This window comes from Crotalus tigris, unplaced genomic scaffold, assembly GCF_016545835.1.
Source record: "Crotalus tigris isolate CLP2741 ecotype Arizona unplaced genomic scaffold, ASM1654583v1 scf7180000017545.3456711, whole genome shotgun sequence".
NCBI classification, from domain to species: domain Eukaryota; kingdom Metazoa; phylum Chordata; class Lepidosauria; order Squamata; family Viperidae; genus Crotalus; species Crotalus tigris.
The window spans coordinates 1,315,759-1,331,192 of record NW_024096464.1 but is presented as its reverse complement, the minus strand read 5'-3'; the positions used below and the strand labels follow the sequence as shown (position 1 = coordinate 1,331,192).

At 37.1% G+C, this 15,434-nt stretch overlaps 1 protein-coding gene across 5 annotated transcripts in view; it reads right to left on the bottom strand.

The window, feature by feature from the left end:
- The window catches only part of HEATR4 (HEAT repeat containing 4), a 38,386-nt gene extending 29,292 nt beyond the window's left edge, over positions 1–9,094 (bottom strand). For 2 of the 5 annotated variants that reach the window (XR_005555203.1, XM_039331314.1), the window contains exons 1-2: positions 8,816–9,094; positions 1,097–2,142 (exon numbers count right to left, since the gene is read on the bottom strand). Coding sequence is in view for 4 of the 5 variants with exons in the window: in XM_039331314.1 (XP_039187248.1) it covers positions 1,097–2,025 (929 nt within the window). In the remaining variant the exon portion in view is untranslated. Of the gene's footprint in view, positions 1–1,096; positions 2,143–4,858; positions 4,878–6,488; positions 6,540–7,685; positions 7,740–8,815 lie in introns of those variants that run through there. The other 3 variants (XM_039331407.1, XM_039331491.1, XM_039331575.1) reach the window with 3 other exon arrangements.
- Between the last annotated feature and the right edge of the window lie 6,340 nt (positions 9,095–15,434).

The window sequence follows — 15,434 nt, the reverse complement described above, 5'->3', positions numbered from 1 at the left end:
GTTGAGAAGTTTAAACACATAAACTAGTATATGTCACCTTGCTTTGCTTCATTGATCTGATTTAGTGGTTAAAAAATTGTACCATAGAACATGAACATATAGAATAGATCTACACAAAGATTATTATTTTTGTTCTATACATGGGAGATATTTAATTTTGAGGATTTCCCCCTTGCTTTTTCTTCTGATGTTCTCCTCAACAGTCACCAAGGCAACCTATTGTTCCTTGCTCCATTGCAAAAGGATTTTTTTTTCTATTTCTGCAACACAAGTCAGGGCACGCAAGTAACAAATCTTTCTGGGGTAAGCTAAAAGATAGGGGCCTATCCTGCTCTCCAGGTTCACTTAACAACCATTTTACTAAGTTAACAAATGCAATGACTCACTTAACAGCTAGGCAAGAAAAGTCGTAAAATGGGCAAAAATCACTTAACAAATGTTTCACTTGGCAACATAAATGTTGGGCTCAATTATGGTTGTAATTTGAGGACTACCTGTATAGTATATTCCATGCATCCTTAATTGTAAGTAACTTCTACAGAACGTGCTGAGATTCACACCTGATAGAAAGATTTATATCAGGAGGAAATGTAAAAAATATCTATGGAGTCTTTGGTGCTCTCTGAGCTTGGTTGTTTGTTTGCAGATGTTTCATTACCCAACTAGGTAACATCTTCAGTGCTAGTGAGTGTTGGATTTGCTCCCTGTTTATATACAGCAGCTTGCCCTGCCAGAGTTGGTGGAGGTATGCTTTTTTTCCTTCGAAGTTCCTTGATTAAGATTTTGTTTTCTTCTTGATTGTTTGGTATTATGCTTATCTGGGTATTGGTTATCTGGGTCTTAACTTTTTATTGTCTTTTTTGAATGGTGTGTCAATGTGCTTTATCTCCATGTGTCTATTGATGACTGATCAAGAAACTACCAAGGAGAAAACCACAGGGCGCAAACTCCACGCTCACTAGCACTGATGATGTTAGGTATTTGGGTAATGAAACATCTGTAAGCAAACAACCAAATTTAGAGAGCACCAAGGACTCCAGAGCTCAATCCTTAGTTATGCATTTCCTTCTATTGTAATAATAATATTGTGTCTTACCGATAGTAAGCAGAGAGAGGTGTCTCTAGTTTCTTTTGTTCATCTCTGGGAACAGGACCTCCTTCCATTGTTTCCTCTGCTAAAATTTCATCCAGTAATTTCACATCATTTTCACAAGGGAGTACATATCTGATGCTGTTCCAGTCATATTTTTGTTTCTTGAAATGTTTTAGCTTACTCTGAACCCAACCCCCCCAAGAGGTTTGATTGTTCACAATCCATTGAGCTGTTGTTTTGCTTATCTTTGTTAACAGTCTTTCTTCCCACCCCAGTTTTTCTTCTTCTGGTTCATCCCAGATTGTGTATTTGGATTGTCTTTTCCTACTTGAGTCTTCTAACTTCTCAAGAGGTTTGGTCTGGAATGCCTGGATATTTGGAAGGTCAGAAGGAGGAGGAGAAAGAGGAGGAGGAGGAGGAGGAATGGGTACCAGCAATGTGGGCTCTGCTTGGGTACTTTCTACTTTGGCTTCCCAGATACAGTCTTCTAAGAACAGAGGGAGATTCCCAGTGGTTTCTTGGACATGAGCAATTTCTGGTTCCCTCAACCGAGGTAATCTTCTTGATGGTTTCAGCTTTCTTGGTTGCCTTGGCTTTTTAGAAATAATATCTTCATCTTTACATGAACGAATGACACTGGAAAAATCATATAGACCTTTAGGGTCATAATCTTTATAAGATAAAGCTGATGGTTTAATAGTTTCTTTGGAAAAATGAATGCTCTTGGATACATTCTTAAGACATTGTTTCTGATAGTGTGCATAATGCGACTCAACATGGCTGACATCTCTCTGATACATAAAAGGTATTTTTGCCCTCATCGCAGACAACATAGCTTGGTAAGATGGCAAGTTCTTCCTGTCAACTTTGACTTTTAAAGTGGATTCAGAAGGAAAGGAGGTTTGGCTCTTGAAAAAATTAGAAACCTCCATCCTATCAAGAATGGTAAGACTTCTGACTAGGTAACGGTATATGTGTTTTTTTTAATCAAACATTTCAAAAAACTAATTGCCTCATTCCATTCTTCTGCTGAGACTGTTCAGGTTTTCCTGTGCCACAAAAGGAAGATAAATGTGCCTTAATGTTAACAAATATAGGTTTAAACAAGGTAAGCAAAACCCATATAAATCTTGGGATCACTACAACCAGCTGCTGCCACCACATAATATTTATGATATCTGGTAATAAGAACCTGTTTCAGGTGGCACTGAGAGTTGGAATTCACATGGTGATCTATTAATCTATAGTCAATCTATATGGAATATGACAAGGCCAAATAAAAATCCAGGATATATGGGTGGTGTTTAACTATTGTATTTTGGCTCTGGATTTTCATTAAAGAAAAGCAGCATTGAGAAACCATAATTGATGAGGGCATCCTGTTCCTTTGCCAGGTTAATATTTGCTCCAAAAGGATGCTTGCTTTGTTTCCAATTGAAAGTAAACTCAATTTGGCAAATCTTGAGATCCTAGGAGCATTAGCATTGTTTTCTTAAACAATGTTTCTCTGTTGTAGAAGTTGTTTAACCTAAGTTAGGAACATTATTCTTCTGAATTTGTAATTTTACCACATGCTTACCATGGGGAGAGGGAAAGAAAGATGGTTGTAATCCTTATAATAAATACCTCCTAAAAGCCTTTTTTTAATTCTATCTGAATTTTAGTTTATTATTTATTTTCAGATCATTTTCCCCTTCACCCCATTTTTTACTCTTACTATCATTTTATTATTACAATTATTAGCTCAGTTGTTTTTCTGAAATAACATTTCAACTATTGTCTTGGGAGAAAAAAAGAAGCAGCAGATAAAAAGACTTCATCAATGCCTCTGAAACAACAAATTCAGATATGTCATAAGCAAACAAGCCTCTCCTATAATTAACATCACCTCATTTCATTTATCCAACAGGTATGATCCTCTAGACAGAGAGGGACCTACAGGCTGAAATCAAGAGTCAGTAATTTATAGAGCTTTCCTTCTTTCTGACAGGGGATGTCCCTTTCTCAGACTATTGCTGTTTGCTCAGCTGCCAAACAGTAAACAGATTAAATTTTATAGCTATAGTGTCTAGCTATAGACATAGCACAGACCATTCTTTCAACCTTTCACTTGCTGAGCAGAGTTAAAAATAAAGCGAATTCTCTAAAAGAATATTTTGCAACATTTAATGAGGGATAATCAAACAAAACTGCCCAGCTTGCCAAACAACTGATCTGCATCTACAGTTTTCCACACAAATAGCTAGCAGCTGGAAGGGAACTGAAACCGGAATAGCTGGAAAGACCCGGACCCTGAATTCATCCTAACAAGGGGAAATGACAGGGAAGAAAAGAGAAGGTTAAGCAAACCTACAAAAAAGGCAAGAAGGGCAAAAAATCTTGACAAAGGCAAATGTCTCCTACAAACCAGTAGGCTAATTTTGCAGATCTTAAATAATGGAGTAAACAGAGACAGACGGAGATCTAAAAAGCCATCATCCAGTCCTCAAGCCAGCTATTACACTGGAAAAGACAACTGATGCACTTTTAAAAGGTAGAATGGCTCCTACATAGAGGCATTGCATCCTGCTGACATTTGGGATGCCTAAAGCCCGCAGCATGCTCTTTAAACTTAAACCCTTCCTGATGATCTTTTTAATCTTCCCAATATGTGTTTCCATTCTGAGGAAGTCAGCTGACTTCTAGCTCTGTAGAGACAAGTTGTAAAACAGCCAAGCCGCTAATAAACAAACTACCTAGGACAACAACTTCTACCATGAGAAACTATTGGATTGTGTTGCTGAGGAGGAGCAATTATCTCACAGCTGCCATGAAAAATTCAGACCATCAAAACACAGCTTGAAGGGGAGGACTTTTCCATTTCTAATTCATGTTTAGCAGCTCTTTCAAATGATCAGAATCCTCCAAATTAAAAATGTTTGCAGTTGTTTAGTTTTATAATCAGGTTTCTGATAACTTCAAGTCTGAATCTCCACAAGCTGTGCCTGTTGTGGGGCTCATCAGCACCATGAAATGGATACTGACAGATTAAGATACACAGTACAGAAAGCATGAGAGTAGGCAAGCCAAGCAAAGGAAAATGTTTTAAAAATCCTAACATGGAATTTAAGTCCCCAATACCAAGAATGATGTCTGATGCTTCTTCCAAGCTGAGTTCTTTATTGTTTCACACCTATAGACAACAGCTTGCCAGACTGAGTGCTATACTATCTGCATCTACAATATATTCTGTGAACTATTAGGGAGGGGCTGTCTTCACCCTCTTTCTGTCACACATAAAACCTGGATTAAGTTGCCTCTTATTCTGGAATGCAGTCCTTCCCTCCTGGGAATCCAGACTACATTGCATGACTGTTGAGCAATTAACAGGTTGTAATAAATTTTTACCTCAGCTTATCATCTTTATAAATCTGAGAAGGGATAGTAACATAAGGACCTTGATATCTTCTCACCCTTAAAATAAATGTAAGCAGCTGGGGGCTTTCATGAAGAAGGAAGATGCGAGGATCACTTGGGAACAACTTATTCAAGCACCAAAGGAATCCAGAGAACTTTTCCCATTGGATTCCTATGTATCTCTTAAAGTCTGGGAATTACACTTTGCACTGTAATTGCTGTGCATTGATAATGTTACCTAGTTTGGGTAATGGGTAATGAAACATGTGCAAGAAAGCAACCAAGCTCAGAGATCACCAAGGACCCCTCATTTCAACCCTTTATTCTTTACGATTAAGGTGACATGCAGACAACAACACATATGTATACCTGCCCTTTGTGTCCCAATCAGTGTACACTTGAGGACCTCATCCAGCACAACAGAACACAATGTTGCTGGTTTCCGGGCAAGTTCTGTTTAATCTGTAGATATTTAAATCTTGTATTTTATATTTTAAAATATAGTATACCTTATTTTAACTGTGATGCTTCTGACATGAATAAACAAACATTTCAACCCTGAGTATAAATATTCTCCTTTATCAATTGCATTTTCATAAAGAGCCCTTTGTGAGTCCCCATTGCAAATAATGGAGTACCTGCCTGAGAAGCCGTCACTATCTGTGACCAAAATTAAATTCGTATTGGTCAGCTAGGAGGAGGATGGCCCTGGACCTGTTCTTATTCCCCCAGAACAACATAGAGTGGAGGGCTCCAATCCTAGTATTGTTCTTTACCTATTATTGACACCACTGTATGTGTCCATGAGGATTGGGCCTGGTAATTATAGTTCCAGTATTCAAGAAGATGGTCCCGGCTAAATCCAGACCAATTAGCCTGCTCAACATAATCAGCAAATTTTATATTAAGCACCTCCATGATAAACTTAAGGACTGGCTGCATCAGAAAGTTCTGATAGTGGAAGAACCAGCTGGTTTCAGAGAAGATAGAAGCAGCATCCATCAATGCTTGCCTGCCTTCCTCCTCCACTTTTCAGCTTTTACATCAATGGTATGGTGAGATAACTAAACAATTCAAATTTCCATTCCCCCCCCCAAGCTAAAGAACTGAAGTGGTCTTCTGCTACTTTATATACATGATATTGTAGTTCTTTCCAGACCTTAAGAGCTCTGAGAGCATTGGCCCAATACTGCAACAATGATTATCTGGCAATAAATTATCAGATGGTGGCAAGGAGCATTGTCACAGAATAGAACAGAAGACCTACTTGAAGTATTTAGGAGAAATTATGCAGGCTACTGGCTCAAGAAATGCTCACTTTGAATATGCTGCTGCCACTGGACGAACATCTGCCAATGCCCCTCTTAATTTTTTTTTACTCCATGGGAGGATATTATATCCCAGATGCATTTGATTTTTTTTCAGATTGAGACCCTAGTCCTGCTTCTCCATGGGATTTTGGTTGTCCTTGCAGCTTCTTGTTTTATTGGCTTAGAGAGGATACAATCATGAGACCAGCTTTCCAGATACTTTGCTGAGTCTTAAATGCTTATCTATGACTGGAGACAGACATGGCAAAAGTTGAAACAACTTTATGTATTCCTTCCATAAATCTTTGGTTAAAGCCTTTTATCTTCAAGGCCTAGCATCATTAATTCTCCAGGTCAGCTTTCAATCTACTTGGATTCAGCCTGTTGAATCTAAACTTCTAAATCTGGGCCTCTCCCCTCCTTGGTTCTTAACATGAAATATGATCAGTTGAAACAATCCCTGAAGCAAAGGATAAAAGATATGTCACTGCTGCCAGCTATCTGCACAGCTAGAAACACCTGCCATTGGGTAGCTTTCTTTCTTGCCCAATCATGCTGTCTCCTCTGAAGTATTGCATGGCAAATATTAAAAAGGAGCATTGGCAAAAAGGCTCTGCCCCTGTGATTCTGGAGAGGCAGAAACCACAGAACATGTTCTTCTTTGTTTCACCTTACATAAACATACAAACCTGATTTAAGCTGACTGTGTTCAGCAGGTCAGCGGTTCAAATCTCACCGGCTCAAGGTTGACTCAGCCTTCCATCCTTCCGGAGTAGGTAAAATGAGGACCCAGATTGTTGGGGGCAATGTAAATATATATATACATTGCTTACTGGTGTACACCGCTTAGAGAGTGCTTGCACTTAAAGCGGTATATAAGTCTCATAAATAAATAAATAAATAAATAAATAAATAAATAAATAAATAAATAAATAAATAAATAAATTTATCCTCCCTCCAGTTAGCAGATATCCTGGTTTCTCAGACTCAGCCTATGTCCAGATGCTGCTGATAGATGAACTGCCTTTTATTACAGCGCATGTGGCTAGCAGGAAGAGCTGCTGGACCTTGATGGGCCAATTTCCCATTGACAAGTGTATTTCATGTAGTCTTATATTTTCACATTTTACTTAAGTTTTAGATGCTACTACATTTTTGTAATTTTAGATGTTATCCCATTTTATATATTAGAATGTTGTAATGCAATATTGCAGGCTAATTCAGTTCACTGCCAAGAGTTTGATCCTCACCAGCTCCAGGTTGACTCAGCCTTTCATCCTTCCGAGGTCGGTAAAATGAGGACTCAGATTGTTGGGGACAATATGCTGACTTTGTAAACCATTTAGAGAATGCTGTAAAAGCACCGTGGAGCAGTATATAAGTCTAAATACTATTACTATTGCTATTAAATAATGTTAGAGACTGCATTGTAATCTAGACATAAATTTCCCCTTTTGAACCTCATTCTCAAATTCTAGTCAGGTTGTTTTAAAAATCCATTTTAACTTTGTTTTAAATTTTATTAGGATTCCCTCAGTTACATTTACTGTAATATTCAACAAACAGTATATTCTTCATTCTTTATTTACATTATTTTTCCCTCTCTCATTTCCTGTTTATAAAAACTTACACAATAATGTTTAAAATAGAATACCCTATTCATTTCCACAATGAGTATTTGCATGTCCCTACATTAAGTTAATATTAAATTAATACAGGTCACTGTGACTGTTCATCTTTTTTGATGAGAATCAGAAAAGAAACAGATTCTTCTGTTTTCTAGGTGCTACCCGCAAATTCAAAAAATTCAGAATATCCCTCTATTAAAATAATCATTTGGATAATTCCACTTAAGTATTTTGTAGGCAGCAAAGCTTTGTATTTACCTTACAGATTATTTCAAAACTCCAACTTGCTGGGGCATTACAAGTTTTCAAAACACATTGGATCTGACTGTTTACAGTAGTTGCCTAGTTACACAGATGCATTTGCATACTGACCATTTTGATTTGTTGATTTTAAATATAGCTCTCTCTGGGTCTCGCCGTTTGGTATCAAATTTTTTATTAGGCAATTTCTCTTAAAAAAAATAGTCAGCAAAACCCTGACTGGCCTCTCTTGGCTAGCAAGGGAAGACACTGGAAAATATATTTCCAGGGACATGAAATCTCAACTAAGGAGTTTTATTATGACCATTAGAAAAGAATTCCAGTCACTGCTGTGTATCAAAGGTGAACTATATTTAAAATAAATAGTTTTCAAATGTCTTGAGTCTCTTTCTTCCATATAGATTTTGAAGCACATCTCCTGGGGATGAAAGTTCCTTTACAATATTTTGTAAAAGGCTTGGTATAATATCATGTTGTTTACTTCTGTCCAAATGAGAACTAGCTCTCACATAATTTTACTACAGATAATCAACCTTCCAAGATTCAACTTACATGATATTTCCCTGAAATTTGAAACTGAGTACATCAAACAAATGTATTAGATATTATGTATTAAATATTCACACATCGTGGCAAACATGGTATAAACATTTACAGTCTGGCTTCCAAGGGGACCTAAATCTTTATAAACATTACAAATTAGCAGAAGCACAGAAAGAAGGACATTAGAAACCAAATATTTTTGTTTTCTTTTTTTTTCGTTTAATTGTTGCCTATTTTCCTTTGTATATTGTCTCTTTTGTCAATGTACAGAAACAACAATAAGTAACAATAGAATGGAGACCTTAATATTAAGTGTTAAGCTTAAGACAGAAACCTTTATTGTACAACAAACATTTTAATATAATTTGCAGTTGTTTATTAATGTTATATTCAGCTTAGGGTGTAAAAATCTAGAAAATATTTATTAATATTGATATTTCAAATCATTGCTAACACTGACATAATACCTCTAAACATTTTAAGAACCTCTAATCAATACTGTAGAAATACAACTCTATAGAAATAATATAAGCTATGACTATGACCTGTGACTTATAATAAAAACATTTTTTAAAAAAACAGACCTTCGATATGTATCAGGTACAGCAAGGCTTTTCAACCGGTGGTACGCATACCACCTGTGGTATTTTGGCACATGGCAGGGAGTATGCGACTGTCCTAGAGAAATGTATCGGGGGAGGGGAATGAGCCGAAGCAACCCAAGCCTGAGGGAGAGGCGGCTGAAGCTGCAGGACTCTCTGGGCTCAGCAGAAGTCCCAGGAACTGGCAGGACTCCAGCTGATTGGTGCTTCCGGAAGCAGCACAGAGCTGGAGGTGAACTGAAGAAAAGTGAGGGGAGGATAGGAGAGGATATAAAAGGAGATGGTTTTGGCGGGAAAGGGAAAAAAAGACGACAGAGAAAGAGAAGGGGATGGAGAAGCTGTGGAAGGAGAGCTCGGCAGGCAGAGAAGAAGAAGAGACAGGGAAGAAGAAGAAGCTGTTGCTGGAAGTAAAGGTCTCCTAGTTTCTTTTCTCCAGCCAGGAGAATGCAATCAGCGCTGATGAAATGAAAAGCCAGGAGACGAGCATGTCAGAAAGGAGGTTGGTTTATTTAGTTCTGGATCAGCTGGCAGCTTGATTGGGTTACCATAAGGATTTTTGTGCAGTTTTTACAGCGTTTTGTAATTTAGAGGCTCAGTTTGTGTGCTTTGAATATTGGAATATTTTAGTCTGTTTCACAAAGGCTAGCAATGAGTCCAAAGTGTTGACTTCCTTAGGTATAATGCTTTCAAACAAATGTAATTAGTTTTACCTCCTTATCTCAAGTCTATCTATGGTTTTTAGAAAGTTTTCTTTGAAGGTAAACAGGCTTAATTTAAGGCTACAGCTTTTCGCAATTGCCGAAGCCTTTCAGTCTCAGGTTGCAACATTGTGACACATGACATACCTGAGGCAGCTTAAAGAAAAAAACCCCAGAGTGTTTATTCTGGGAGGCTTTTGTGAGCCTTTCTTGCTTTGCACTTGATTCCTCTGTTGCAATAGAAGGAAGCATTAACATTGAACTTCAACTTTTTACTTTTCCATAATATTATAAACTAGCCATTTCCATAACAACAAATGAATCTAATCAGTAAAACCCAAAATTCCCCTCCTTTTTTAGTCAAGTTTTTGACACCTTGCTAAGCACTGGTGGTACTCAAATATTGTCATGTGCTAAAAGTGGTACAATCTGTGAAAAGGTTGGAAAACACTGAGATACAGTATGTGAATGTATATTAATACAGTATAAAAATCTTGGTCATCATTAATTGCTAATTTCTGGGAAATTTCTAGCCATTCAGAACCTATATATACTGCTTTGAGCATTATAATTCTCTGCCCAAAGGACCACTTATTTTTGGAGTTCCTGAGGCATGGAAAGGAACAAGGAAGGAAACCTCCCAAAGAGGCACCAGATCTGGAGGGCTTCCGGTTCATCATGCGGCTGCCGTGGACGGCTGGGAAACCTGCTCTCTCTCCCCTGTTCATTTTCGCATCGCTGGGAGGTCCTGAAAAGGGTCGAAAGTCGCCCTGAAGAGGTGACCAGCAAGGAGGGGCTTTCGCTGGATCGAGGGAGAGCAGCAACTCTCCTGTCAGAACAGGCGATCCCTCCAAACCGGCAGACGAAAGGACGGGCCATAGAAATATGGCTCGTCCCTAGGCTGCTAACAACCAAAGTCACATTACCATCTTGCAACTTCAAAGCAGCATGGACAGGACTGGGTGAGGTTTGCCTCTCTTACATCCTAATTACTTAATTACCTGCATAAGCTGCTTAAAGTACTTTCCCCCCTGTGGTGAAGGAAGGGTGATTCTAGCCCTCTCTCCAGAAACAGCGGCAATTAACCACTCGGGAGTTTAAAACGTTGGAAAAATACTGGGATCCTAATTGGAATTCTATTTCCTAAAATTGGTGGATTATAAGATTTGTAACTTTCTACTCTCTGTATTTTTTTTTCTCTGATTTTCACTCTAATTACTATTGAAGATTTGGGGTTTTTTCCTCTTAAAATAGAGGGGGAGAACTAAAAAGATCCAACTAACTCTGAGACGTAACCTGCTATTCTTCAAGAGACTTGTTGACAGCTTTGAAAATAGATAATATATAAAGCAACCTTGAAACACCACCTGCAAAAAACTCAGCTCAGCTCCCCATTTGGTGGACTTTCTGACTGTAAGTTTCTTTTTTTTTTTTTGAGTTTAATATACTACAATGGAAGAAGAACAGGAATGAATTTCTTCTACAGAGGAAGTACAGAAACAAATTCTTTGTATGTTAAAAGTGATGATCCAAACTTTACGTATAAGTCTGGATATGCAAACTCAAACTATGACTTCAATCAAAGAATTATCTATACAGAATTCTATAAAGTGAAACAATTAAATGCTATGACAGAAGACCTACATACTCAACAAATACAGACAATGGAAAACACAAAAAAGAAACTGATAATAGAGAACAAGGAAAGGACTTTTCTTATAAACCAGAAGGAATTTGAAGATAAAAAAGAAAAAAGATGAAAGAGAAGATAAATACTTTCGGACAACTGCATCGAACTGGAAAAACAAAAAGACTACCAGCTAAATCAACTAGTCCTCTTAAGAAAACATCAACTGGACGCTCTTATCAACATCAAACAATAGCCACAACAATACAAGGAGATTTTTTTGATGATTTAAAGGCAAAGATACAAAAAATAACCTGGCAGAGAAAAAAAAAGCTAGAATAAGATTGAAAAAGATTGGGGTTTTGATCTATATATGAGATCTAAAATAGAATATATCTAAATGGATAGAATATGTATTCTGAACACAAGATATTGTAACGATTTGAGATAAAGAAAATTTTGGTCACATAAAGTCTAGAAATATATTGAAATAAGAATATTATACTGTCTTATTAGATTGGTAAGATAGATGGTACAATTTATGTACAAGGTGTGTATTTTAAATATTAGAATGTATGAAGAATTGTAATAAAGGAATTGTATTTAATTAAAAATCTGGAAAAAATAAATATTAAATGTTAAATTAAAATATAAAGGGAAAATTAACCATCAGGTTACTGATTGGCTAAAAGTTTGAATGTTTACAAATAACCAAGATTTGAATTTAAGTTATTGTTATGAGTTGAGACAAAGATTAAGTAAAACTTAGAAGTATAAATACTAATAATTAAATTTGTATATGGGTTTGTGGTATAAATGTTGGTGGTTTATTTTTATTTATTTTAATTTGTTTTTCTCTTTCTGGAAAGGAAGAAAGAAAGGAAGTAGAAGGAAGAAAAAAAATTATTAGCTCCAAATGTGAGATACGAGACGTAGAAATTGGGATCATTTAAAATCTGGAAATGATAAAGATTAAACATAAAACTTAAATATCAATGAGAAATTAAAGTTAAGAAAAACTCACTATGTTATTGTCTAAAAGATGGAATGTCAAATTAATTAAGATATGTATAGACTGAAGATTATTGATGTATATTAGAAAGGTACTTTTTGTTTGACTGATAGAATAAGAACTGTATTGGTTCGAATATGACAGTAGATATTATGAGGGAAAGAGAGGGAATTAGTTGTTGTAATACTTTGAGATTTGTACTGACGATATTCAAATGTAATGGAATTACTGTGCTCAGCCGCCATGCTACTTTTCAAATATGTAAATTAATATTGTAAAATTAACAAAAAAAACTTGGAAAAAAAAGAGGCACCAGATCTGGAAGAAGCCCACAATGAAATACTGCCTTTCATCTGTATCATTCCAGTTTTCGGACCGCACCAATGAAGGCATTAAGAAATTGGGAGAACACTTTAAGCCAATGTTTCTCAACTCAGACAACCTAAAGATACGTGGACTTCAATTTTCAGAATTCCCCAGCCAGCCAAGCTGGCTAAGGAATTCCGGGAATTGAAATCCATATATCTTTAAATTAGCTAGGTTGAGAAATACGCTTTAAGCTTTCTCTTATTTTAGGCGGTGGTCCCAATTCTAATCAATCCTCTACATTCTTATGTGGCAATAACAACAGGAGTTCAACAGGAGTCAAAACAAGTCAAGCTAGAAGTCGCAATCATGAAAACAAAGAAGACTTTTCAATAGACATGACACCTGTAAAAAAAAGAGTGAGACTTCAGTCATACAGCTATGGCTGCTAGCTTGACTTTTTTAGGGGTCCCCCTTGAAAATCTCTGCTGTCTGTAAATTATAAAACATATTTTGGTTTGAGAATTATCACAACCTGAATCTTTGTCTTTCCAGCCTTGCAGAGCCCTTAAGCTTTGTTGCACAACTACACAGTGGCTGACTTCATGTAATTAAATGACTTATTTTATTTTGTTGGTTGCCATATTCTTACATTCTCCTGAAAGTCAACAACAGACAATAATGGAAGAATAAAATCAACAATTAATAATACCCTCAAATCAAAATAATAAGTTACAATAAAGCCAAACAAAATGCAAATCAAGAAAAAAAGGGTAGTTGATAAAAGCAGCTGTTCAAATGTCTTGTCAAAGGAAAAATCTTCATCAGGGTCCAGTCCAAGCTGGAAATAAACAACATGGAGACCGCTTTAGAAAGAAGGTTGTAGTTTATTGAAGAGGAAAGCCAGACAGAAAGATGGCTCTGAAAAAAAGCTGACCATATGTAGTAAGGAGTGGGTTTTAATACCTTCTTGGGCTTTTGTTTGGAGTTGTTCCGGTGGCATAAACATTGACCTGAGTCTGAGTGTGCCTTTCTGATATTCTCATGATGGTGGGTTAATCCTATTATGTCCCAAAGGTCATAACCTGCTTCCCTGGGGCTGTGGCTGATGACTGTTGGATTTTTTTGGTGTGAGGGACTGTTGATTCTAGAGATCTTTCTTTCTAATCTCAGCTTCCTGACTCCAATCTTTCTGACAAGATTATCACATCTGCATTTCTGCAGACCTGGTTTCTGTTTAGGGCAGAGACTTGAGGGGGGTGTTGAAGCGTGACGTCAAACAGCCCTTTTGTCTGGAGCTGGAGATGTTGGAAAGGCAGGGAACATCTCTGCTGGGTGGCGTCTTGGCCAAGGGCTCCCACAAGCGGAGATTCCTGGGCGACGAGGTGAAGAGAATCCCAGTGCGGGAAGGGAGCATCCGGGCCACTCTGTTCCAGCCTCCTGGTAAACAGCAGGGACCTTCTTGAAGAAAATCACCCTATTAATACATTCATGTCCCGCAGGATCAACCAAGAGCAATTTCAAGAGCGATTTCAGCGGTTTTTGGGTTCTCACAGTCACCCTGAACTGAGCTATAAGTAATCAGACCTGCTGAACCTGTTGCGATTCTGTGCATTGTACAAACTCAGTCTGGTTGTGATTAATGTTCATATATTTACCCAATGTTTACAGAACATACTAAATCACAACCTGAATGCAACCATATTTTATCCTAGTGTGTCATATGAATTCTGGAAATCGAATTAGGCATAATTTTACTATTTTTAGTATGCCTTCAAGCCAATCTTAGCTCTAAGTGTTTGCTTGGCCCTGGATTAATCCCTGCAGTTTCTGGACAACATTGTTGGAAATGGCTGCCTTCTTCCTGGGGTTGAGAGAGAGTGACTGGCCCAAGGTCACCAAGCTGGCTGTGTTCCCAAGAGAGGTTTAGAAAACAAAGTCCCCCAGTTAGTACTCTGGTGTCTTCAACCTCTACAGCAAATTGGCTCTATGATTTCTGAAAATAAGATCAGTGAGATACACCATAATTACATTAGATCTGAGATCTGACAGAATAAGCTAAAACAGAGAAACCATGTTGTAGCTTGGCGGGTTGTATGAATCAAGCCATGTGCCCTTTCATGCTTTATCTCTGATGCAAGACTTTGTTTAGTATGCTAAGTTCTTAAGAAATCTAACTAAAAACAACTGTTCTACTTTATAACTCTTGCAAGTAAAGGCTCAAATGATAATACTAGATGGTGGTTACAATAGTGTGATTTTGATTTATCGGTTTACTGCTTTATTTCAATTTATACAGCATCCAAAATAATACAACTATTTTGCAGAAAATTTAAATTATCTATTACTAACATTGTACTATATAGCTGATGCAACTGGGTAAGTTCTTTGTGTAGTCCAATTTATAAACTTTCCCTTTTTTCAAGTTTGCTCTGTCTCAATTTTTATTATATTGCTTTTAACTTTTTTCTTATTTTTTTAATTCTTATCAAGTTCCATTGTATTAGCATAAGATTTCCATAAAGTTTTAGGAAAGCAAGACACACTCTCATTTTTTTGCCACACTTGTCCCCAGTTGTAGATAAAGATTTGAGATCAAATTCATGAGACCAACTCTCCAGATACCTTGCTGACTCTCAAATGCTTATAACTGGAGACAGGTATGGCAAAAGTTGAAACGAGTGTGTCTTGCTTCCATAAAACGTTGGTTAAAGCTTAACTTTTATCTTCAAGGCCTAGCATCATTAATTCTCCAAGTCAGCTTTCAATCTACTACCTGGATTAAGCCTGTTGAATCTAAACTTCTAAATCTGGGTCTCTCTCCTCCTTGGTTCTTAAGATCAAATTTGAAAAGGCAAAACAAACCTTGAAGAAAAGAATAAAAGATGGGGAGCAATAGGCAGACTAGGGAAGGCCACAGCCTTTGTCATCAGCATTCAAGAAATATATTGTCTCTGC